Raw genomic sequence first — 26,800 nt, 5'->3', positions numbered from 1 at the left:
ACAGGTTTGATTACTGAATCTCACCTTTCCATTGTGATGATGTCACCAACTACTATCAAGTTGGCATTAATAAGTATCTAGAAGAAAAATATTCCTCTTGCGGGGGTTAAAGGTGTATTTCTGTGACCTTGGATTAACAACTACATACTTGTTGATCTAGTCGTGTTAAACCACCTTTATTATTTAATGGCAATTTATAGATTAAAATATTTGGACGTACGCATTCTGGTAGTTTTGCATGATAATAGATAAGGGAAAAGAAAGGCAGATTATATGACAAGAGCATAGAAGTTTATAGAACAAAAAATCCTCTTAGTGTCTGTGAATCCCTTAGTCTTTGTAGCTATGTGTTCTGTGTGTTGAGGTGGACTAGATGATAGATTTCTGTTTAACTTCTCTTGAAAATCCTTTCATAAGAAGTCTTATTTTGGTATTATCCAATTTTAAACAACCCATAGGTTTTGCTGTAGTGTGCAGGCTCTCCGACTCAGAGGCATCTGCTCTGGTGCAGCTGCTGCGTCTCCACCAGGGTGCCGCTAGCAATGAGTTTTCCTTCCCGTGGCTGTTGCAGCAGTGTCTGCTAAGAGTTGTTGTTGAATTTCTACTTAAGGATCCAGTTTTATAACAATAAATATTTGAATGCTGTGGTAGTTTTTTTATATGAGTCTCTCAATATATGTATTGCCTCTGATTCATTTTCTGAAGTCGAGATGATTTTCGCCAAATACTCCCAACTATTTAATATTTTTTCTCAGACTAATATTTTGTGGTTTTTAAACCTGTGTTCATTAAAGCATTCCTCTTTTCATTTAATAATTTGCATTTTCATTACATATGAAGTCAGCTTGTATGGTTGTGTATGGTTGAAAGGAATATATACTGCTACAAAGACTTCAAAATGTCTTTTTAGACTTTCTGAAAACACACTTGCTGCTTTCACTGAGCAGACACTTCTTAGAAGTTTGTTCCTCCCCGATCATCAAAGCTGGTGATTTAACTGCATGTGTCTGTATGCAGCCCAATTACTGCGTTAGTTAAAACACTTTTGGGCGCAGGTTTAGGACGTCAGGTTTAACAGGGTGTGAAAGATCTTCTGATAGAGAAGTTCAAAGGCGAGAATTTCAGAGGCTTGTAGCTCTGCGTGTGTTGAGCGTTACCTGCCGTCCTGTCCTGACAAGACAGAAATCCTGGGGAGGCTGCTTTGGATGAGCGCGCTGTGGCTGCTGGAGGAGGTGATGCTGCACTCCTGCTCCTTGTTAGCCTTATTCGACAGAAAACAATCTTAGGCCTTTCCCTGCTCCCTTCAGTTTGCTGAAGCTACGTGACTCTTTAGTCCCAGGTCAGATGGGCACATTCAAGATCCGATCCTACAGGTCTTTCTGGTGCAGAGCGGTCAGTGAATAACACCTTTCTAAAATAATGTAGGATTACTTGGAATAAAAGCATTTGAAGGAAAAAAACAAGCAAACAAAAAATAACTTTTAGACCAAAAAAACACTTCACATTCATAGTCTATCAACATGTGAGCATATTGCTGGTTTTCTACCCACTGTCCACATGAGGACCCTGAGAAAAAATGTTCTGTACTGGCCTTTCCTGATAGTTAATTTAGCAGCTATGCTGTAGCTATTAACTGTCTGGCAACATCCTGTTCTGACTCAAAATTATGGGCAGGAGAAATTGCTTTCTAATAACTTAGTATATATCCAACTTCTAAGTCAGGAAAAAACTAATTAGTATCTTTTTCTCTGGAAACTGAAGGACAGGGATATGAAGTTGCTAGATTTGTTCCATGCCTTTTAAATACATGCTTGGATGATTCTTATCTGGGAAACCATTGAACTGATTCCTTGTTTGCTTTTCCCTAATCCTTCAATATAAATTAAACTAATAGATTTATTTGCGTGCGTCTTATATGCCATACTTTCCTTGGGTTCTTTTTCATTAAATCTAATCTATCTAGTCTTATGTTGACTTTAAACCAATAAAAAATAATTAAAACGTCTTTAAACATTAAGAAATGAAGATTATATTATTGGTTAGACTTCAGGAGTTATTAGAAAAAGTCTCTTGTAATATGGTAAGAATGTAAGCTAAATCTTTATACACTGTAAAATCTAAGAATATATGAGAATAGTGTTCCTTTCATAATTTTGTAGAGGGAAGTAACTTATTCTTGCCTGAAAAATGAGAGAAAATATTATTTTGCTTTTAGCTTTCTGGGGTTTTTTTGGTGATTATTTCAAGTTATGCTTGATTTTTATATAAAGACTAATGACAGTGTTTTGAAGGCTTAAGCCAAGTTCTTCATATTATTTGAAGCAGTGAATAATCTTTTTTTTCAAATCGAACTGCAAAAGATAAAATGCCCTATACATGGTCTTCTCAACAGCTCTACATAGTGTTTTTTGTCTCTTTTTTTGTTTTATATGTGTGTAACCAGGCAATACTACAGGATCTGGAGCAAAGACGTCCCCAGCTGGATGAACTCATAACTGCAGCCCAAAATTTAAAAAACAAGACCAGCAATCAAGAGACCAGAACAATAATTACTGACCGCAGTGAGTGATTCTACTGTCATATGATGTTCAGGAAATATGGAAGATATTTTGGTACTTGATCATCATAGCATGTTTCAGGCACTCCATGTATTTGCCATGAGAAGGAGAGCTCTATGAGGAGACAGTTCTCACACAGTTTTCTCAGATTACAAAGAGAGTAAATGCAAGTGAAAGTGATTATTTTTCTTTAAAACTTAAATTTCATATTGCTTGTTTTTATAGTTAAAAACATGGTAAGGAAAATTCATAATGTGTTCATTGTAGGTAATAAAATGTATATGTTCTTAAAAGTGGAAAAAAATGATTTTTTAGAGTATAGTCATGAGGTTATAGGAACCTTTCAGTTGCATCTTCGGTGGACATCCAAAGCCTCTTCTTCTGTCTCCCCCCAGTTCACTCATTAGTCCTGGTATTCTGATAGTATCTGTGTCCATGTTAGTTCTTCCCTCCTGGCTTTTGGAATAGACCAATTTCTGTGCCTGAGATGAAAAGATGAGTGAGTAGATCGAGTCTTATTCTCTCTGTTCTACCAGCTTCTCCAGTGCTATAGAAGTAGTGGTGTCCCCTTGAATGCTGTCATATTCTTACGGCCTTCATCTTGACATAAAACACACATACTGTCAAGGTCATGTTATTAAAACATCTCTGTGGCCGACTGTTGCAGCACTGTGATTATTGTTTCAAGCGCTGAGGACTAAAGAACACACACAGATTAATTTCCTGAGGTCGTAGAGGTGCCATGTGGCATCTAGAGACCAAATGTTATGCATGCGGACACATCCAGTCCACCGCAGGTGACCCTAACCACGACCCACGAGTGTGGGTTGCAGACTGTTGTGGACGTGTTGGCCAGGATGTTCTCTGGAATGGATGACTTTCTGGCTCTAGCTGGAGGCTAAGCTTCCCTTTTCTCATGATTTTGAAAAAAGATATTCGTGACCTCTTTCTTTTTTGCCATCAAGTGAGTACTTGCCAAGATATTTCAAAATTATTTGTCTAGACTATGCTGTTAGTGGTAGCTAAAATACTATAGACTAGAGGCTATATAAAATAACAATATTTCTTAAACGTTATTATCTTTGTGGCCTTGAAGCACAAGGTTACTTAGAGAAGAGAACTATGTTTATTTAATTGGAAGGTTGAGCAGAAATGGATCACACTTGCTTATTACTTAACTAGTTCCTTTATGACATGCATCACATGTTCTGTTGAATTCAGATGAAGTTTGTACATAAACCTTAGCTTTAGAGCTCTGTTCAAATCCAATATATGTATTTCTCTCATCAGTATTTTCTAGAATGTGTTTTATTTTTTATTCCATGAGACAAGTCTTCTGAAGATAAGAATTGTAGACTTTATGTGAAATGCAAAAATAATTCCCATGAGCTCTAATATGAATTGTATGCATGACTAACTTGCCTTCTGTTGGAAAACTGCAGTTCACCTCAAGTGAAATTGTGTTAGCAGATAGATTAAATGCTTCTTTCTTACATAGCAATAAAAGAAAGAAAATTACCAGACTGTAAATCATGAAAGAGTGCAGGGCAGCCAAACTAGTTACTGCTTTGCATCTGTGGCTAGTAGTGTGGCGAATGTATTTTACATGATGACTTCCTTAAGGTTTATTTGCAAGAACTTCCAAACTCATTGATTTATTTAGACTTTACTATATACAAGTTTCATTTCTCCCTTGACAGAGCAATTACTTTTCTATGCTGCAGGGGTCAATATTCTTGGCTGAAGAGCTCCCACTTGGAGTGGAGCAGGCAGAGACCATTACCCTGTCTCTTTATGTTCTTTCAAGTAACTGAAAATCTCCCAAATTTGTCCTATTGTTAATGAAATAATTGTAGCATAAGCAAAATATTTATTATTGGAAATGTGAAAGGTGTGAGCTTCTGCAGTGCATTGAGGTGTAGTAATATCAGAACAATTTTTAATCTAGCCATGTAAGGACTCATAACCTATGAAAGCTTTTCCATGGCTAGTTAATTTATGGTGGTATAGCTGAAGGTACGAAGGACTATTTATTCCTTAGGAATTTCAAAGAGATAGTGATATTTTTAGAAAAGAAAATCCATATCTGTAGAGGACTTTACAATGTGGTACTTGTAAGGTTTTTTTTCCTAATATATGCCACGTGCAATATTGTATAGCATTTCTTTAAAACCACAGCAATACATTTCAAATTTCAGAATATTTTCAGAATATTTCAGAATATTTAAATGCATGATTCCCACCCACCCCCCCACCATATGTAGTGCTGTGAGCATGGATACTGCTGGGTTTGAATTTGATTTGAACTACTGTGAAACTATCCACAGTCTCCAGTGAACTTTCTGTTATGAGAATGAGCATGAGAAATAGGTGGTGTGCTGCCAGTCCGTGAGGGAGGGTGGTTCCCAGCTGCTTAGTCACCTGGGCAGCTGCCTTCACTGGGGTTATTCAGCTCGTGCAGCGGGCAGGCGGAGCGGGTGGCGCTGGGGACGATGCCACGTCCTGGGCTGGACCCGAGTCTGCACGGCGTGAGCTCCGCTCTGAGAGCGGCAGCCGCTGCCGCAGGATCAGCTCCTGCCGAGTGCACAGGCTAGGAGAGACGTAGCTCCAGACAAGGCAATATAGCAATATACCAAGAGCTGGCAAAACCAGAGCTACAATGTGAGAGTCAGTAATAGCAGAGTAATTGTGAATGATACTTCAGATCTCGCTAGATCCTGGAGATGGTAGAAGCTTTAAATAGCAGGCCTTCCTGCTGCTGTGTTCACACACGTACGAAAAATACTGGTGAGTAACCTCTCGGAAGCTTAACTTTGTGAGTAATTTACACTCCCCTTTTGCAATGTGGTTGCTGACTGTACAAGTGATAGGGAGGAGGTATAAAAATGAATATTTATAGAACCATACGAGGAACTAATCTTTCACTTGCCAGAGACTCTCCTTTTCAACATCATAAAAAAATACAGTAATGGAGATCTTTCTTTCTTCAGCAATGAACTCTCAAAATATCATTTAAGAGGTTAATTAAGTTCTATTAAATTAAGTGCATACATAATAGTAATAAATATAAGCATTCCAAGGAAGAGTATTTTGATCAGGAATTAAACTCCTGGGATTAAATAGTTGCTTTTGAAATTTGTTTTGACAGTTTTCTAACGCAAGTCCACAAATATATGAATAATTTACAGAGGAAGTCTTCCAGAGTTTTTGTTTTCTTTTTTTCTTAAAGAGAAAAACCATATGCTATAATTAGTTGTTAGGAGACCTGTGCTTGAAATACTGAGAGTTTCTCTGTACGACTCTATAAAAAGGCGCTTCTTTTTTACATAGATAAATTCATTCAATTGAATAGATTTTCACAATGAATAGATTTCACAAAGACATGTATGGAAACTCCATGGTGAATTACAGGTTCTCAACATCTTAAATAATGTATTTAAATAATATATTAAGGTTTCTTTAGCAGGGGGTAGATCCAGGTGATCTCTAGAGGTCCCTTCCAACCTCAACCTTTCTGTGATTCTGTGGGACTGTGTGGCTCAACATGCACTGCCATCCGTGTGATTTTCTTTCAGGGCTATTGAATACAAATAAAGAATTTACCGCGTGGAAAAAATCTAACACGTTCATAATCTGGAACCTGTCAAACAGTAGTCACACTTCTAGCTACCAGGATGGTAAGAGAAAAATGACGTAGCTCTGCACTTGTATAGTTTATTCTGCCCATTTATCTTGTTGATCTCGTACAGCTGAACTGCTGAATAAACCCCAGTATGCTCTGAGTTACCCGCATTTCAGCACCTGCTCAGGGCCTGAATTAGAACTTTCCTAAAGCCATTGCCACAAACTTACAATGTTTATTAATCAAGCTGATGATCAGCTTTGTAACTGAAACTTGAAGAGTTTAATCGTTCTTCCTGTATGGCTTCTATGCCGTGAAAATGGGGAATGGGAGGAATTTTTTGTTAAGAAGCATAAACATCAAGAAAAACTATGACTTCAAAAGGGATAGTATGTTACTATAAGGGCTACCTTATTTGAAAGCACCTTCTTGGCACAACTTGTCAGCTGAGAGATTTGTGAGAAAATTACGGGACATTTTAAAAAGTAAGAAGTTATTCTAAACCATGACAAAGAGGTTCCCTTTAAAAGCAGACCATATCATGTCCCAGAAATTTCTGAAAGCTTGGAGAACTAGAATTCTGTATCATTTCTTAGTGGAAGCTCCATGGACAAAGGGCAAGGACTAAGCTGCTGCCTTTTAGCTATTGCAGTGTATGGTGGGCTGCAGGAAGAGGATTTTCCTCCATTTCTGGTTATGTTCCGGAGTGAAAGCAGTTCAGCTTCCTTAGCACACCCGGTGCTGCTCAGGACTGAGGTTCAGTGCCACATGTGAAAGGTTTGGGGTTCACCATCCCCTGATAAAAAGAGATCATACCCAGGGAAGGATGTAGTACAGCAGCATGAGAGAGCTGGTGTTGGACTCTGTTTTATGTGCTTTTTTAAAACCTCCGCTGGTTGTCATTTAGAGATTGAATTAATTGGTAGACATAGTCAGGACAGAGATGAAGAAAATTCTTCCAATTTGTAGTGCCAAGACAAAATCAAACCTTTAAGTATTCTGCAGTTTGCTCTGTTGTTGCCTGAACACTTTGAAGGCTAAAGTGATGGAAGTGATTTTAGCTAAAAGGTTAAAGCTTATCCAACTTTAGCCTCTCTCCCCTTCATTTCAACCTACGTAGCCACCAATTAGAAGAACATAAGCTCTGGACTGTGAGCAGGCACAAATGAGCAGACAGGCTGGTTAACAAGCAGTCAGCAGGTAGTTCCTCTCCTCAAGCACTGTTGCCTGCACCCCTACTAAGATAAGTCGTATTAATAGTGTTGTTAGGGACATTTTTCCTTCTCTTATGCTCCAGAGGAGGCATAATTCAACAGACAGGCTTTAAATAACTGTCTGCCTTTGTTCTCAATGTCTTTGTGAAAATCTTTGACTCTCATGGGAATTTGCGTGTGCAAAACTGCAGGGGAGCCCTTCGGAGGCCTCTTCATTTTCTAGGTTAGGGGAGCAGGGTGTTGAGAAAGAGGCCAGTTTGCTTGCAGAAAGGTGGTGAGTAAAATGCAGAGAGAAGGAAGTGCCATGGAGGATGAGACTCCAAGTCCAACTTCTAAAACTCACAGCCCCGCATCCTCGTGGAGAATGTTTAAGAACACAGTGCTAGGCAAAGGGGAAGCTCCTTGAGAGCTCCTCTTCCTCTCTTGCCTTTCTTTCTTATCTCAGAGTTGTAAGGGGAGAACATTTCACTAGCACATTTTAGGACAGAAGATAAGAAACACACGAGCATTTTACTATGGAGATATACCAGAGCACTCTCAAAACAGAGTGTGGTGTGGAGGTGCACTCTGGTAAGAGCAAGGAAGGTGGAAATCTCTGTATGTCCCAGTGACCGTGTGTTTGTTAGGTGACATTACATGTCATTCAGATATGTCGAGCAGAGATGGTTTGTACCTGAGTTTGTCCCCACTATGGACTCCGGACAGGGCCAGGCTGGATCCAGCAAGGGCAGCTGTCCCGCTGTCCTTGGCAGCCTCTGAATTTCTGCTCTTGTGCCTTTCTAAACCAGGTCTCCAGACATGTCTAGAAAATCATGGAAAGAAGGTGAACATGAAATGGGGGTGGGCAGATAGCCTGAGAGACAGCTTGACTTTGAGGACAAAATGCTGGTATCTGAAACGTGTAGCAGTTGCGCTAGAGCTGAATTTCTCAGACTCTTGTGGACTCCTTTCTCATCCTTCCAAAATCACAAGCAGTGAATTCTGCCATCCTCCTCTCTCTCTTTCCTTCAGCTCCATTTGGAATTAGTGCCCATCCCGGGTGTTGTCCCTCATGGTATTTGATGAGTTTGTGAATGGGTTTCTGCAGGAAGACCCCGATGTGCTCTGCGAGTGCTCCTAACTGTAATATTTGTGACTGCCATTCATTCAACACCGGGCCCAACCTAAGCTGTGTGGCACTGTATTTGCAGGACTGGCACTCTATTTAGGCAGATGGAGGACTTCTAAAAGGGTTATTATCACAAGCAGACCCACTGGGTGATTTCTACACTTACGGGCGTGTATTTCCATTTTGTGCTTTCTTCATTTCCTACCCTCTTCTTTGTCCCCAACACAGTAGTCAGTTGAACTTAACTCTCCCCTGGCTGCCCCCTTCTCCGTGTACCTCCCTTTTCCAGCACTTTTTTAAAATTTTAAACTGCCTTAAGTTAGCTCAGACCAGAGCTCTGTTCAGAGCCTAGCTATGCAAGAACAGACGGGAAAACTATATCATGTCTAGATACCAGTGTATAGACTTAAACAAAAGTATAATAGCTTCATGTGTCAGTTATTTCGGTGTATTTATTGTTTTGTAAAGGTAGTGATTTTTTGTTTTAAGGTACTATATGAAAAAAACCCACATACCAACATTTAATTTTAGACATTAATATGATTTCCTCTCTCAGATTTTACTGCTTTTCAGATACGATTCTGAGACTTCTCTGAGTTCTCAAGGTTAATAAACCTCTGAGTTTATAGGAACAAAAAGAGTAACACATCTTCTCTGGTGGCTTCTTGGTTGCAAATTCTGTCCATTCTTCCAGACGAGTGTGTTTGAAGCAAGTTATAAAGGGCAACGAGATACGCTGCCAGCAGTGGCAAAAATGCTGTTCTGTGAATTGATGGCTGCCTTCAGGATGGCTTTTGTTGGAGAGAAATCGCACCCTGCTTTGAAAATGAGAGAGTTTCTGACCACCTTCCTGGGAGACTGAATATAAGAACAAGCCTGAATTTCATTTAGCTGGAACCTACCTGGCATCCAAATGCCAGAATCAAGATTTGAACTCATGATTCATTTAATTGTGTCTGTAATTTTAATGAGTAAAAGAAGAAGCAGGACAAGGGTAACTAGAAATTCAGGGACATGAAGAGAAATCCTAATGTGCCTGATGGAGTTTGTGGGGGAATGCTTTTAATTGAGTTTGGCAACAAGCTGAGCTTCCAAACCCAGGAAAGCAGAGTTTCTGTCCCTTCTTGGTAAATAGGTAGGTGCATCAGAGTAGTGCTTACCATCGTTCTCAGTTTTTCTTCTTTAAGGACACAGCCCACTAAACAGTAAGCGCTGCCTGGCTCCTTTAGCCTGAGATCTGCTCTGTGATGGCATGTGGAATATTTTTGCCTTTAGGGATTTTTTTATGGATTATTTAGGGAATGAAAATATATTGGGGCAAACTTTTTGCAATTTCAGAAGTGATATGAGCTTAATGCAATTTTCAAGTATGCTGTAGATTTCCTTTGTAACTCTAGAGAAGTCTCATAATATCATTATGTTCAGTTCATTAAAAAGTGGGATCGTATCTGTTACCTTTCAGTCCCTCTCTGTTATATGTGCCCAAAAGACAAGCTTTTTTGGCCTGTTCTGCTTGAATAGTGACAAATATAGGTTCTGTGATTGTGGACAGTGTTTTGGTGTAGTACTGTGGTGGAAATGTACAGAATATTGCACAGAAAACTGTGAGTTTGACTGTGATGTGTATATGCACAGTATAAGTAGTATCCATTTTATTTTATTTCTTCCATGCTGATATAAAAAGAACAGCTGCTTTGAACAGCCTAGTCAAAATAAAAATATATGGAAATAAATACAAAATAAAGGAATTATTCAGTAAATAAGTTTTCACTATATGATTAAAGAACTCCTCCATTTACAGTTCACCCAGAGTTCAATGTGCATTCAGTGTCCACAGTGTTATTTTAAGAGCTGTTGCAGAACAGTATATATTTCATTTTTGCTAGGCCACAATTTTCTGTGGTAATTACAGTACAAATAGGAGACAAAGGGCTCGGTCTGCAGAGATTACCAGGTAATTTTAGATGCCACATAATCAGCGATATCAGGCAAATGCAGATTTTTGGTGTAGACTGTGTCCAAAGTCTTTTTCCAAAATGGGTGCCCTCCACCAGGAATGTATATTGGGAACTGGAGCTGTTCCCACATGATGCGGTTAAGCACTATGGAGTATGTTTGTTCAACAGATTGTACTTTTGGCTGTCCTTGACACATATATGTCATGGTTTTAGTTTGCTGAAGTTGGGAGTAAACCAGAGACCAAAGAGTGTTTTGAACAGCTCCTTTAAAAGTCCACCCTGGGTAAGCACTGGGTTAGTCCGTGTGAGGGGATTTTCTGTGAAGCTGCTGGGTAGTCCCACTAGCAGTGCTGTTGTTTGCTGTGTACCTCACAGAATCCCCCTTACACTGACTTGGAATGAAATTGTGATGTAATTCACAGAACTTCCTCCTCTTGCTATTTTCAATAACTTAGATAAAGTGAAAATGGTGGCTCGTGGAAGCTTGGGGGTATGTGCTGAGCAGATAGCAGCTCTCATAGCATCGTGCCAATCTCTGTCATGCTACAAAGGGAAAAAGGGAAATTGAGCTTAAAAATTCTGGAGTTTAGCCACTCATATTCCACTTTCTCACCCATCGGCCTATTATGTAGTAGGTGAGACAGTGACCTAAACGGAATGATCTTGAGGATCCCTATTTACCTAAAGGCAGAGGAGCGTGGGCACAGGGCAGGCAGATGAGCCCTGAGGACGCAGCGGCGCCTCGTTAGGTGTGGGGGATAAAGAGCCTGGTGGAGAACCTCGCAGAGCGTCACAGCTAGAGGAGTCGCCTCTGGTGAGTGGAAGTGAAAAAAAAAAGAAAAAGAAAAGAAAGGAAAAAAGTGGGGCTATAGTTACCCTGATCAATCACATGTTTTGTAATAGGAAATAACAGACTGAAAAGAGTTTTGCCGAATCCATTGTAAAATGAATCAAGACCAAGCACAAACTTTCAGTTGTGATTTAGGGCTTTTGTGGGAAGCAGACATGTTCTTCTATAGAAGTTACTTATGCTCTTGGAGAAGAAAAGGAGAAATATAAATATCCAAATCTTAATTTCAGTAACTTGGGACCCAGCTTTCAGACTTTCTGAGAATTCCTAACTCCTTTTCAAGGTCATCAGTATTTCTGGTGTTCTCAGTCCTACCCATACAGTTAGACCTGGATCTGTTGAATGTAAGGACAGAGCGAATGCACATCAGCAGACATAGGCGTGTTTGGAAAGTCAGCCTTACACCCAACAGCAGGAGTTAGTTGGCTGCTGCCTCTAAGAAAATACAATGTAAGCATGAATGTTTAATGGCAACCCTGAGTGCTGTGGCAGTAAGAACTCTTAAATTCCTTGCCTGAATGCTTCATTAGGTAGGTAATGGTTTTCACACATTTTTGGACTTAACTTGCAAGACCGACCATCCTGGTTTTTCCATCAGCAAGTGCAAAGGAGGGGAAAGCCTTGGCAAAGTTGAGGTACCTCACTAATGCGAGCAGCAGTCCTGCTTATGTTCAGAGAATGTAGAATATCATTTCATTGATTTTATGTCCCTTTTCAGATAAGTTGTATTTCTTCTGTAGACAGTTTTCTTAAATATTTTCATAGGTAGGGCAGTTATTACAAATGCTGTCAATGGCAAGGAGTAATTAGATTCATAATAATAAATTGTTTTCTCTGCAGTTGCTTAAGGTACCAACGTGCTAGGAAAAAAAATAAAGCAGGAACAGACATTTTGGCAAAGATAAATACAGAAGTGTCTAGCGATTTCTAATTAAGAGTTACTTCTTAAAAGAAAAATTAATAATTATTTTCCTATTAAGTTCTCTGAAAACTTCTCAGTAAACTTGTAATGGAAATTACTTACTTACATGACCTCTATTGATTCATCTAGTTGATCAGATTAGTCATAATCCTGTAGCTTCAGCTTTGGGTATCTTCAGCCAGTTCAAATATTGCAAATTTGGTGTAAGCCTTCATGCTAACCTGATGAGTATTTAAGAAAGGAGCTAATGCATCAAGCGTTGCAGTGTGGGAGTTCAGTAGATACAGTTGCTCTTTCTTACAAGCTGCAGGAGGTGGTATCAGATGGTAAAGAAGTATCAGAAGTTCATTCCCTCAGCTGTCAATCCATTTGCCAAATAAACGTGTGTATATGTTGTGCATGTATAAATATACATACATACATTTATTAGTTTCTGCATTTCTACCAAGCATCCACTCAGCTTTTTTTTTTTTTTTTTTTTCTTGTGCCTATTTGATACTAAATCTTCAGAATCTTATTTCTCCCTAGATAATTATTTCTATAGGTCATAGTTTTATGGATTAAAAAACATTTTAACATGAGAAACAAATGCCCTTTCACTTTATGGATACCATGATTTGTTCCCTTTTCTATTTAGTAAGGAATGAAAATGAAAACTTATGTTGGAAATGTGATTGTTTTTGCTTAAGTACAAAACTTGCTAAAGCAGTGCATGCATTCTGCAGGAGCTGGCTTGCAGGTTGGAAGCTCTTGCCTGCCCTTCTCTCTGCTCAGGCCTCCAAGTTAGTTTTCACTGTGTACAGGAAGCTGATTTCTCCAGTTTAGTTTGGTCTCTAACTCCCACTTTGTGTAGCAAGGTACAAAACATTAAGAATTATTCACCTTGCACTTAGTGGAAGCCACTTGACAGCGTCCTGTGCGTTCTGTTTGATGTGGCACTTGCCGAGGAGCGGAGCGACCTTCATCAGCCGGATCACACGGAAACAGCTTTGTTACCTGGAGTGGCTTCAAGATAAAAGAAACAGGCTTGCCTTAGTGAAATGAAACAAAACTGAATCATGGACTTGCAGTAATTGGGAATAATTACTCCCCAAATTATATAATAGAAATGCAATCATGAGTGCGTGTGAGTGTTTTCTAAGAAGCTTAGAAATTAGTGAAAGTCTTTCTTATTTTTCTTGGCCTCTGGGAAGCCAGGGATGCTAACTTTCTTCTTCAGGGCATGTATGTCCTGACAGGTCTTTCAGGTACTTTTTACTTGCTTCTCATCCCCAGAGGGATGACTGAAGGCCATGAGAGCTGCTTCTTCCTCGCTTTCATTGTAAGAGCTTGTTATCTGTGATGGAAGAGGAGAATATTGCACCGTAGCATATAGGATTAGATCACTTCTTTCTTGCTATGTATTCTTCATTAGCTTGTTTGTTATGCAGCTTAATGGGTGCATTCTTTCTTCTAAACCTCATTTTCTTATGAACCCAGTTCTCTCATAAATCATAGGTTATTATTAAATCTGGCATTACATTTTATTATACGTCTATATTAAGGACTAATCTTGCTATAAAGACCCTAATAGGTCCATACACTTCAACATGGTGCATAAAAGCCACTTACCCAAGAGAGTGTTCGTTAAGCTATGTATTCTAAGTTGCCACCATTAACCTGGGGTTTACTCTCACATTACTGACCACTAAGAGGTGAATAAAATGTCTCAGCTGACACATTTTTAGTGTTTTTATAGGAAAGTGTTGCTGTAATTTTCAGAGGCCATCATTTAAGAAGTAGGACTTTTATAAGCCTCTGGAAGAAGTTTAGAGAGAAAAAAATAGTTTAAAAATGCTTATTTGCAAGAAAAAATGTAAAGAAGGACAGATGCAGTTTAACTTGCTGTTTGAATAGGCCGGCTCCAGCTGTTCTCTGTCCAGTTCTGCTCGGTAGCGATAGCCTGCAGGCAGAGATGTCCATGTTGGAATGATTCCTGCAACTCCTTCAGCTCCGTCAGCTTTGAAAAAGGAAGGAAGCGTTTCAGACACATCCTGCTTTGCACCTGGGCCTGCCATCGGTGTCCTCACTAGGCCACGGTCTCCTAGATCCGAGATTGTTCGTAAGAACAGAGCCAATATCCTTTCAATTAGGGATGTTGTGTGATGGAACTTGTGAAACCCGTATCCAAAAAGCGGTTTCTCCTTAAAGAGTGTGACAAAGTTTTCCGAGGTGCTTTATCTTCAGGTTTGTCCTTTTCAAACCTCCTGTATTGGAATGCAGCAGGAGAAAAGGCAGGCAGGGTGCTTTCAACAAGAAGCAGCTGTCAAATGGAAACCTATATTGGCTAAATCCTCTTTCTAGGGAAAAAAGTATATGTATATTTTATAATATATATATATATATTTTTTTTTTCTCCACTTTTTCCCATTTTTTTATGCCCGGTGAAAAGGAAAGGGAAATCTGTAAAGAAGTTGTGGATTACTGGTATGTATTTGCTCAAGGAAACCTGTATCTTCTAGTTTCTGTAGCATGCCTCTGAGAAAACCTGCTCACTGTTAAATGTATTAAAATACACTGGAAAGTTTTAGGATTAAAAATAATATTCTATACAGCCACGAAAGTTTAAAGAAACCAAATTTTATGTGATTAAACCTATAAATCTAAAAAGGAAAGCATATGAAAGAAGATGAAATACAGTACAACTGACTAGCCAGAACATTCAAAGAAAAGCCCGTCGTGGGGTTGCAGCTCAAAGAGGAAGGAATCCAACCTGCAGGCCTGTCCCAGGTACAAATGTGACGCTCAGAATGTGTGCTTGATAGTTTTGAGAAGCCCTGATCTTTAGGGAGCTGCAAACGTAGTTTTCAGGGTAGCATAAAATGCATAAAAAACATATTTTTATTATTATTTTATGCATAAAAAATAAAAAAAAAAAAGACATAAAATAAATAAAAAAAACATCGCTTAGGCTTTATGGCAGCTTTCCGGTATGTGACATGCTCGTTGCAGGGGCCCATGTACTCTGCTTCCAGCCTGCAATAACTAACATTAACATATACAAAGTGCTTACAATGGGCAGGGACTAAAAGGGATCCTTTTTGCCCATAGTTTCCGTTTACTCTCCAGTCACAGGGACATCCTCCCAGGTCCTGAGCAGTTCCAAGAACTGCTGTGTTTGAAGGCTGCTCAGTGCCCCGAAGATCTGAGGTCTCAGTTATTCATTTTTCTTTCGGTTTTTGTACTACTGCAAAGGAATGGGGGGAAAATAACTTAAAATTCATTGAGTTATGGTGCAAATATGAAAATATTCATAAATCATTTTTCTGAATTGACTAGATTGCAGGCTGAGTGCGTCTTTCCATCATGATCGTTGTTGCAAGGAATAAATAAATTGAAACACTCAAAGATGCGTTCAAACGTGTTTTGATTTTTCAGCTACAGAACAGCAGTGCATTAGTAGCTTCTTTTGACAACATGATATATAACTGGCCGTAATTCCGCTGTTCTGTGGTTATATTCTGCAGGAGGTCAAATTGCGTAATTGTGTTAGTCCCTCTAGTTTTCAAATCTATGAACCTACAGAAAAAAGATTATTTTTGCAGGGAAATGTCAATATATTGACAATAATGTTTTTGAGAAGCACTCTCCTACACAGCAAAATGAGGGCATTTTAGGAGAATTTGTTGGACAAGAAAAGTGGTGGGTTTCTGTTTTGCAAATTCTGCTGCTCTTCAGTTAATTTAGCTGTGCCAGGTGTAGCTGCAGTTCTGAACTGTGATGACAAATCAGCTAAAATACCCCTGAAGAACTTGGGTGATGGTAATTTAGGATTCGGTGGTCTGAATTAGGTGATGTGATAGTATCAAAATTATTCTTTCTACTGTTAGAAACTGTTGTCCACTTTTTTAGAGTGTATTCTGGATTCAGTGTGCTTAAACTGGGGCAGAATAAATATTTATTGCATAGGCTAAATGTAATCTATACTAAAGCGAACGTTATTGCTCTTGTGACTGACAGTTCTTCTCAGGCTCCTTTTCTAATGTTTCCACAGCCATTATATTAGAAAGAGAAGAGAGTAAAGTCTCTCAGGGAAAAGACTTACCTTTGGTTTGTCACTGAAGAGAACTCTAACAAAGAAAATGAGATTTGTTGTGCGGTTTTTGTTTCTCTGCTATACCGAGCTTATTTATAAAAAAAAAAAGATATATATATACAGCCTTCATTACTGATGAAAAAGAGTAAACAAAAATTTTTCATAAGCAGAGATGGATCTTAAGCCTGCAGGCTCCTTCCCCAAGCTTGTTCTTTCTTTGGTATGCTAAATCGATGAGAACTAGACTGTAAAATTGTTACCTTGTATTTGATTCTTCCAAATGCTCTTCCTTGTTATTACTTCCAACAACTTACACAAACTACAGAGAATTCAGCAGAATTTTTTTTGGCCCATCTTAGTGATAAAATCACTCTCAAACAGCTCGTGAACGGTGCTAATGGAAACAGAAACTGAGCAGAAACCTTGCAAGTGCAAAAGTTGATGCTGGCAGACGTGGCTGTGCCGTGGGGCTGGGAGCTGGGAGGCATCTAAAGGGAGGGAAAGAAGGAAAGAGTCAGCCCCGCTTGGATCCGGGCACGTGCTGCCCTGGGCACGCTGCTCGCAAAGGGTTTGTCTGCTCCCCAGTAATCCCTAACGGACTGGGACTGCTTCCGCGCGTTTATTCTAGGAGATTTGCCCTTGCTAGTTGCTATGAAGTAGATATAAAAGTAATTTATAACCACAATACGCTAATAGACATTCCAACATTCGTAATGATTCTAAAAAGTGGCGCATATTTTTACGTGTTGTGTTTTGTCTTTCTCGTATTTGTTGTCAAATATTCTTTGTGTTTATCTACTCCAATAAAATTCCAGCTAATGGCCACATCTATTGATAAAACCATTTAAAATTATTCTTTTTTTGGAGTGTATAAAGAAAATGTTGGGGTTTTTTTTCAAAATTGTCTGGTAAATAAATGATGGATCGTTGAGAATCTTCTTCAAGCAACTCAAATCTGATCGTTTGGAGTAAAGATATTGTCCAGTTGCCAAATGAAAAAAGAAAGAAGAAATTGGGTACAAAGTGGGACAAGCACAGGAAAAAGAAATTAAACTTTGAAACAGAGAAGTCGCATGATGTAGCTCTAGCTGCAGTGGGATACTTCTACTTTTCCCCTCCAGATTACTAAATTGGGTATGGGAGAAAGGCTTTCATTATAATAGTTTCTTAGTTTAAATACCTGTACTTCAGTGATTCTTATAGCACACATGGAGTCACAGTTGCCCTATATGTCTGCATGTTTTTAACGTGTAATCATAACTCTATGTAGGTGCATAAAAGGAGAAAGAGTAAGACACTGTTGTAAATCCAGCATACAGTAAGGAAAATTGCATTACTTCGGGGTAAAACTTACTTTTTGCTGTATTGAGTGCTCATGTTTAGATTTCAGGAATATTTTGTAATTTTTTGAGATGGTCTTTTGTCAGTGGAGCAAGTTTTTTGCTTTATTTATTTTCTGTTTACTTGCTGAATGTTACTTTACTGAAAGTCTTTAACTAAAGGCAGGAATCATTTTCTTTCTCTTTTCTCTGAAAACTCAGCCAAATGCTTTTCTGGAAATAATGCCATTGATTCTCTTAGTTTTCTTGTATTGCGAATTCTACTTCTTATTTCTCAGGTTTCTCATGGTCCCAGATATGGGTCACTGGTCTCAGGAACAAACTAATTTTTCCCTCTGCTGAATCCTATATGTACATTGTAACCTTCAGATTTTTAAGAAGTCCCAACAGCAGCAATGACCCTTCCAAGGCTATAGCTGCCTGACAGACCTTCTTATTGAGGTTTGTCATTGCTTTCCTACGAAACATTCTAAGGATTTTCTTTTCAGCAGGCTTATTCCAGTCAGAGAAAGCCTTTTATATGTTCCAGTGCCCTTGCACAAAAGCAACTCTTTACAGATAGTCTTCTGCTGCTGCTGGGTGTAGTCCAGCTCAGAAGGGCCAGGTGACGTCTACAGATGCCCTGGAGTGTTTGTGCCGAACTGCAGGATGTTGTTTCCTTGCACCACCCATTTAACAAAGGTTTATCTAATGTGTGTGTTCAGGTTACCAAGTAACTTTCTGAACTCCGTTTATTTCAAATCTTTTAAAAGTCTCTATCAGATACTTCCTTTTTTTCTTCATGGGGAAGGTAACCCAAGTAGTTTAATCAAATACCTTTGCATTTTCGTGAGTAAATGCTGTTGATGGCTTTTCATAGCTTTGCAGCTTCTCTGTTCATGGTCACCTGTGCAAATGGGCTCTTGAGATGTCTGCATAAATCTTTCAGGATGCAGCCCAACTTCCCTCCTGAACATAGAGTCATCTTGGAATCCCAAGGCCATGATACATGAGGAAAAACTCAGTTTTGATGAAAAAGCACAGCCCCCCTAACCCCTCAATGCCGCCTTTAGCCACCCAGTCGGGCTCTCTGCAGGTTAGATTTGCTTCAGATTGTGCTTAGGTATTTGGGCCTTAGGCTTTCCTTGCCTGGTTCTGATCGTGGGTTTTGTTGCCTTTTCATTCTGCCTTTCCCACTGCACTGAATCTGTGCAGGGATCTTAAGCTCTCTGGAAGAAGGAGTAAGACGGATGAATGCCTGTCTGCTCTCCATGCTGGAGTGTTCCCCTCTAGTCTTTAGCCCACACTGTGCTGGAATCGGATGGAGATTGAGACGCTGTGCTGCCCCTTCCTCTCTCATGGATAATCCCACCTGCTTTCCAAGCGGCCTAGGAGTCTCTTTCAAAGTGTGCCCCAGTACATTAAAATGTCACAGGCATTCCTGAGGGGGAACAGAGAAGTGTTAGGAATGTCGTTTGGGTTGCCTAAACTCAGGGAATTTAAGAAAAAAAAAGTGCTTATTTGCTAATGCACTAAGTGTTTTGTATTGTTTGTTTTTTTCCTTGTTTCTTTTGTCAAACATTATCTGGTTGAAAGACCAAGTCTCTTGATGCTTTACGTAGCAGATTTAGGCTATTATGTATCAGTCTGATGCTGGCTGCTAGCCAGCACTTGTTATTAGTAATTCTAATGATTATTAGATTCCCTGGTACCACATTTGTTTCAAATGGTGGCAGACCTAATCCTTGTTTTATAATTAACATGAACATATGAGGGGGGTTTTTAGACAGCCTTTTCAGTCAGCTAATATTTGCCTTAACAAATTAATAAAGCATAACCATTAATTATATCTTGCAGTAAATCTTAAAATAAAATTACACAAGTCCCTTAAGAAGTCCCCTTCTAAAACATTAAACCTGGGGTTGTTTTGGTGAGGATGAAATATGATTTCTGCTGTTTTCCCTAAAATGTGGTTCTGTTTCATGATGCTTTTTGAGGCACGAAGCTGCAGATGCATCAAGAGACATGCTGTGTCCCGTCGTGTCGTGCTGCGTGCCCCAGCACAGTTTATTTGTTCTGCTTTATTAGAGCAAACTTAGTTGCAATTACAGATGAAAAGTACAAGAGCTCTCCAGTCAGATCAATTCTAAAAGTATTTAAACATAATAACTACTCCTTAAAGAAAGTACTGTTTGCATGACTCAGCTTTCCTTTTTTTCTCCTTTCACCAGTTGAAAAAATACAGAGCCAGTGGGATGAAGTGCACGGACACCTCCACAGCCGAAGGCAGCAGCTCCATGATATGCTCAAGGACTCAACGCAGTGGCTAGATGCTAAGCAGGAAGCTGAGCAAGTTCTTGAGCAAGCGAAAGCTAAGCTTGAATCGTGGAAAGAAATCTCCTACACCGTGGAAGCTCTGAAAAAGCAGAACATGGAGCTGAAGGTCATTATTGAGAACTTGGAATTTAACATTAAGATAAATAATGAAAATGCTGATACATGATTGAATATATTTCTGCTTGAGTAGCTGTTTAATGAAAATGTTCTCAAAGTATTGGGCAGTGCATATCAAAGACAGGCACTTTATTCCCTCTCATGTCCCTCTAATAATTAGACAAGAATTACTGAAGTCTGAAACGCGTGTCACATTATCCATCAGTGAAATTGGTCCTAACTTATCAGTCCTAACAATAGCTGGCTGATCTTGCGGGGAAAGAACCCCACCTTTTGAGCACGGATATTTGTCTTGTCCCTCATACAGCAGGCTGCAGTACCAGGCACTGCTGCTGCGGACGGGTGAATGCTGCAGTACTGCTCTGGGTCTGGCAACACTGGCACCCACGCTGTATAGGCTGTCTAGGGGGTTAAGAGCAGAGAAAAAATCTAGTAGGCTGTCTTGAGGTGGTTTAAAAATTAAGCATTTTAGATTTTCCATGATATAACCTCACTAGTTTAAACCTTGGCATAGTTATTGCCTGCAAAAACAAGAAAAAAAAAACTGAAAAGGCCTGGGCTCGTGTTTTTACCATATACCAGCTGTCACATTTTAGGTGCTAAAATGGACACCTCAGTTGCCTTAGCTGAACCGTACCTTAGTGCATCAGTTTCTAAGTTTCATGGAACTGTACCTTAGTGCATCAGTTTTTCAGTTTCATGTTATGGAAATAGTCATACTTTGGTGACATTGCTCATGAATAAATTTTGAGTATAGCTGTTTCAGATTAATAATATCGTATTTTCTGGTTCAGAAAGCAAGTTTGAAACCAACCAATTGATCACATTCTTAAAGTAAGTCCTCCATCCATATTAATGCAATATTATACTTTAATCACTTGATAGAAAGTTAACACAAGTATTTTTTTTCAGTGTTCTCCTTTCCTTCCCTACCTTTTTTCCTTTTTTTTGTTTGCAATTATTACCACTTATTTTCTCAGCTAAAATTTGTGACCTTGCAAACAGTTGTATTTGCAAAGGTGAATGGTGATCAACCACTGTTAAAAATAGTGGGGTCAGGTCTTCCTCAACTGCTTTATTTCCAGAGAAAGTGCTTGTGTGACTGTATTACTGGTCTTCAGCTAGGTCTGTCATCATTAGTCATTGCCATTCTGATATTTAGCATTATACACAAAAGCTGTCCTGCTGTAGTTGTTTGCCTATAGGAAGAAACACCGTGGATATTGTATTATCTTCTTTTAGGACTGGGAAGTGGTTAAGTTTTCTTATTTAAGATTATACCTTAAGGGTCATTGCTTGGGAAGGATGGATTATGGTAAGCGAGGGCAATCACTCACTAATGTATTGGAAAGAGTTAGAGATTATGTATCCTGCTGTCATTCAGCAGAGAGGACTCACATTTGTCACTGTCTTTCTGTGAAGAGAGAGTTCTGGCTTCTGCCTTCTGCCAAGCATTTTCTTTTTCATTCTTTTTTTTTTTTTAGTAGAAGGAAAAAAAAACCCCATCAACAAAGTTATTGTCCTGGCTCTGTAAAGCCACAATTAACAGGAAAAAGAAATCAAAAAGACAGTTCTGTGCAGATAGTCTCATGTCATTGTGTCTGAGTATATCTTGAGCACAAAAGACATAGCTAAGAAAGTAATTACCATTATTGCTTCCAAAATGGATTTTATGTCCATTTTACAGGTATACATGATGTTTAGTTGAACCTTTAGAGGAGGTTCATCTAAGAATGGGGTTTTTTTTTGAAAAATAATGATCTTATTGTATTAACATTCTTCAGACAACTAATTAAAAGTACACACCTCTTCACCCAAATTACAGAGAAAGTATAGAGGTATACTTGTATACTTATTCATAGAAAGCCTCTCTTTGTATAAATGAGCAGTTTGGAAAAGATGGATTTTTTATTTTTTTCACTCCTCTGTGACAGAGGAGAGGCATTTAAGACAGAAGTATCTTGGAACTCTCTCCATTTGACCATACATGTTGTGTTCCCCTGCAGAGATTAGACCACATTTATAATTTTGACTGCGAAAGCTGGTCAAACCCACAGCCAGCCGCCACCACCACCAGCCAGCTTCGCCCTCCCCTCACGGTGACAGGATTATCCACAGGCCCTCCTGTTTCTAGGATTAACTTCTGCTACTTCCACTTGTTTGGAAGCAGCACCTTCCTTTCCATCATCTTTCTCCAGCAAGTCCAGAAGACTCCTCTGTCTCTGAGAAACTCACTTCCTTCCTTCCTTCCTTCCTTCCTTCCTTCCTTCCTTCCTTCCTTCCTTCCTTCCTTCCTTCCTTCCTTCCTTCCTTCCTNTCCTTCCTTCCTTCCTTCCTTCCTTCCTTCCTTCCTTCCTTCCTTCCTTCCTTCCTTCCTTCCTTCCTTCCTTCCTTCCTCTCTCTCTCTTTCTCTCTCTCTCTCTTTCTCTCTCTGTCTTTCTCTTTCTCTCTCTGTCTTTCTCTTTCTTCCTTTCTTTCTTCCTCTCTTCCTTTCTTCTTTTCTTCCTCTCTTTCCTCTCTTTCTCTCTCTTTCTCTTCAGCCTTCACAGAGGAAATCCATCTGCCAGTAATTCCTCTCGTGTCAAATCCCACAAGAAAGCTTCTCAGATGTGACAGCATCAGCTGTTTTATTCTTGCTTGAGCTAAATGTTCATGCATTTTAAAGCAAACTGAAATCTTAAATGAATTTAGCTGCTTTATATTTCTTTTATATAGTGGGAACTGAGGTGAAGGACCTTGAAATGCATCAGATCCTTGAGAAAGTAAACTCTTCCCAGCCTTCTGTACCACAACAGATATATTTTGATGCTGATCCTTTAGATATTTTGAGCAAGAGCAGTGTTTTTTCTTATTACACTGATGAAAATAAAACCATCAATCCTATTCATTCATGCAGAGGGAAGGAGCCAGGGACGTGTGGCACTTGAACAACTTCTTCAAACATATTAATTTTGTCAGCTTTTTAACTCAGCACAGCTTGGTGTAAGGAAGTGTGGCCACCAAGCCATCCGTTGGTGTGGCTGTTAAATATCCTACGTCTGCCTGGGGTGAGCTGAGTCGAAGCCAAAGCTCCCTTCAGCCCCAGAGAGCCCCGAGCCGGTGCTGGTGCTATCGCGAGGGCGCCCGTCCTCATCAGGGAAGAGCAGGCACCCCCTAGGACCAGCTTTTGGATCACTTTTACATTTTTATAATGCCAGCCTAAGGGAGAAATCTGTAACTGGCTTTTTTTTCAACCCAGGTATTATGTTTTTTGTAGGATTTGACACATTTGCTACTGACATTTAAAGGAAAGGTAACTGAGTACTGTGTAGCTACTAATTAAAAATATGCTTTGATTGCATCGGAAGTTAATTCAGAGCTAATTTACTGAGGGTTAATGCATTTTTTCCCCATTCTTCTTTTTAGTTTGGCATTTGAAAGGAGGATTGGGGAGGTGGCTCCGAGCGCGGCACCCTGCTCCGCAGGAGCCGTTACGGGCTCGGGTCCGGCGTGTTGCTGCTGCCCAGGCGCCGAGTGCAGCCCGTTCCCTTGGCCGGTTGTGCTTGTGTGAACGGTACCGGCCGTCACACCTTGACTCCCCCTGCCAGACTCCAGGCAGCTGAACATAAGCTGGGCTCAAGCTGGGCTCTCCCCGCTATGGTCCCGAGCCCAAGTTAAAGCATTAGCCCTGCCCGGCACGCCAGGCCTCTCCTCGGCCCCTCGCTGTTTTGGGAAGGGCTGCTGGGACATCCCTCCTCCGCCGGCGCCGGGCCAGCCGAGACGCCCAGGGTGGCCACGAGGAGGCCTGGAGACCTGGCGGCCCCCTTCCTCGGCTGCCCCTCCGCCCATTCCCGAAGCAGGAAGCGGAGCAGCCGCCTGGCCCTTCCCGCCACGCAGGGCCAGGGCCATGCGGCTTTGAGCGAGGCCCAGGCCGCGCTGCCTTCGCCTTCCTCCTGCCTCCGTTAACGCGAGGCAGCTTAACACGTGCTTGAAGTGCGGCTGCTGCCGCCGCCGGTGTCCCTGGAGAGGCTGGATCCCGAAGCCCCGCGGCATCGGGATTTGCCTTCTCCCAGGGCGGACAACAGGCTGCTTTCCCCGCAGCGGGACAGCCGGCAGTTCAAGGGGTGCTACCCGCTCTGCTGCAGACACCGAAATAGAAGTATCTGATGAAAAATTAAAGCTCCTCGGGCATATAAATAAAACATGTGCTACAGATATCCAGAGGAAGGACAGAAAGAGAGCCAGATTTTCCAGATTTGTGCTATGTACCTGTTTGGTGCAGGAGTTTGCGTACTCTGAATTGGATGATGCTGCATGTGCTTATGGCTCTATTTGAGCTTCTATGAATAGTTTATTTTATTCTGTCGGGAAATTGTGCGATAGGAAAAAAAGCCTATTCTAATTTCCTTACTTGCTTTTAATTAAGTATCCTTAATTGCACGAACTTGCTTCCTAATAACAGCAACTGGTGTCTTCTAATTAAAAATTAAAAATAAATTTCTACCTAAGTAACATGATGAATTCAGGGTCCTAATTCCTTAAGCCTTTTAATAAAGTCAGCAAGTTCCAGTGAAGACATAGACAAAAAAAGAGAATGCTTAAAAAAAATGGGTAAAAGAAAATATTTTCATTTTTTTTTAAAATCATACATATACCCAATCATACATATACCCAAGTGGTTAAAAGAATAACGGGACCTAAAAATTGAAAAGGGAGGGAAAAAAAAATTCACTGTTAATTTTATTATGAAAACTTATTTTTTAAGTCATGAGATACAATTGAATGAGCCTCTGGTGGAAGGGACATAAAACATGTGCCGCAACACTTTGCCCTTTGCACAGACTCTGAGAACAGAGTTCAAGCAAGGCAAGAAATCTTCAAAGCTATTGAAAAATTACATACCAATTCCCAATTAAGTAGAAAATACAAATTGTTTCTGTCGACATAGGTCTCCATATTCTTCATTTCTTCCTTGAGTGATGAGCTAGTGTTGTAATGTCAGGAATTTAATGGATTAATATTGAAGTTAATGGTAAGAATCAACATTTTTGGAAATAGCCTTGTAATGGCTCTTTCTATATTTTCATTACAGTCTGGTTTGGAAGGTTTCATAAGGTCATTTATATTCCCATGGGTTTGAGGAAAGGGAAGTTATTTTGAGAGTGAAGTTTACAGACCATTAGTTTACAAAGTGGGCAAAATGTTATGGTAACTTTTCTGTGCAATGCAGTGAGTAGCCTGCTGTAATTCTTTGCTGGAAAGAGAAGCTGTATGTGTGCATGAATTGGAACAGCTTGGTATTTTAAACAGCAGGAGAGGAGAGGAGAGCAAAAGTATAATCAAAATGGAAACTCCTATATATAAAATAGATACTTACTATAAAAGAACTACAAAAATGGAAATGGTAATTACAGCATATTCTGTTACATTTATACAAATGTAAGCATTTATATGTTTAATTTTATAATCCTGCTGGGGAAGGGCCTTATTTACAGAAATATTTCCAAAACAGCCACTGGTCTGTATCTTCTCCCCAACAAATGCGACAGGCTTTGCTGTAAAATTATGAACTACTCTGACTCTATCTCCATACTTGCCATGAGGGAATGACTTATTAAAATTAAATTAAAAATTATGTCTAGGCAGCTTCAGTTTAACTGAGCGTAATCATGGATGGGTCAGCTGGATCATGGAGTCAGGGATCTGAAGGATCCCTTGTTCCATCCAGGAGAGCAGGTTGCTGCTGTATAGCACGTGAGCGTTCCTGCTGCACAGGCATCGGGCGATAACTCTCTGTCATGGAGGAGTCCTACGAAATAAAGCAGGAAAGAAAGAAAATAAATACATGCTTTCAGTTTTAAATTTTAGAGGAGTCCCTGGAGGACCTATAGATGCTATAACAGCTTTGTAATCGATGAGACTGTGGAGCCAAAAACTCCAGCAGGGACTCTTCAAAGCAGAAGTCTCAGACCCGGTTTTTTAGAAGCAGTGTGAACACTTTCTGAGGTGAAAATGTAAGTGTACTAATCATTCAAAATGTATTTATTTTGACAGTTTTTAAACTCTTTAATCAGTATGTGAATCTTCAAATAGCTTGATTTCTTTTTTAATCTAGATCAAAACAAGATGTCAATAGGAATACCACTTTGAGAAAAGGAGAGGCAAACCCAAATTTCCATTTTACAGGAAATGATATATCTTTTCTATCATTGGTCAAGTCTTAGTGTTTACTCTTTGTAGATAGCTTCAGATATTTACATTCAACTTACTGCTTCTGTTTGCAAATAGGATCTTTTTTAATTTTCATTGTCTCTCTTGGTTAATAACCTGTAGTCTTGCCTAGTGCAGAAGCAAAGTAGAACATCTTTGAACGTCCCTGCTCTTCCATTTTTGTTGTTACACATTGTAGAATAAATATGCAGCTTCTGTGCATGTATATGGAAGGGTTTTTTGAGAAAAAATCCATGGGATTTGGTTTCTGGCTGTCATGAGTCTTGGAAGTTTGGGGAAAGAGGGGAAAAGGGGAAAAGAGGATAGGATGCTTAAGGTTTAAAAAGCTTTCTGAAAACTTAAAAGTAAAGTTTATTTTGCTTTTAGTATTATCAAAATATAATAGTTTTTATCAGTTATTATTACTGATAAAATCAGTATCATATTCTGATTGTGATCAGCATTATAAAAATCATCACCAGCAGTGACGTGTTTTATTATATTGCAGCTTTAGTGCTGCTCCAGTAGATG

At 39.7% G+C, this 26,800-nt stretch overlaps 1 protein-coding gene across 1 annotated transcript in view; it reads left to right on the top strand.

Annotated features, from left to right (window-relative positions):
* Positions 1-26,800, top strand: part of DMD (dystrophin) — a 396,717-nt gene that overhangs the window by 109,882 nt on the left and 260,035 nt on the right. Inside the window, exons 8-9 of the mRNA XM_026047293.1 lie at positions 2,444-2,561; positions 19,858-20,069. Of these exons, the coding sequence (XP_025903078.1) occupies positions 2,444-2,561; positions 19,858-20,069 (330 nt within the window). The remainder of the gene's footprint in view (positions 1-2,443; positions 2,562-19,857; positions 20,070-26,800) is intronic.

The sequence above is a fragment of the Nothoprocta perdicaria genome, unplaced genomic scaffold (genome assembly GCF_003342845.1).
Source record: "Nothoprocta perdicaria isolate Ctin4 unplaced genomic scaffold, notPer1 scaffold_49, whole genome shotgun sequence".
Classification (NCBI taxonomy): Eukaryota; Metazoa; Chordata; class Aves; order Tinamiformes; family Tinamidae; genus Nothoprocta; species Nothoprocta perdicaria.
This window is presented reverse-complemented; position numbering and strand designations above follow the sequence as displayed.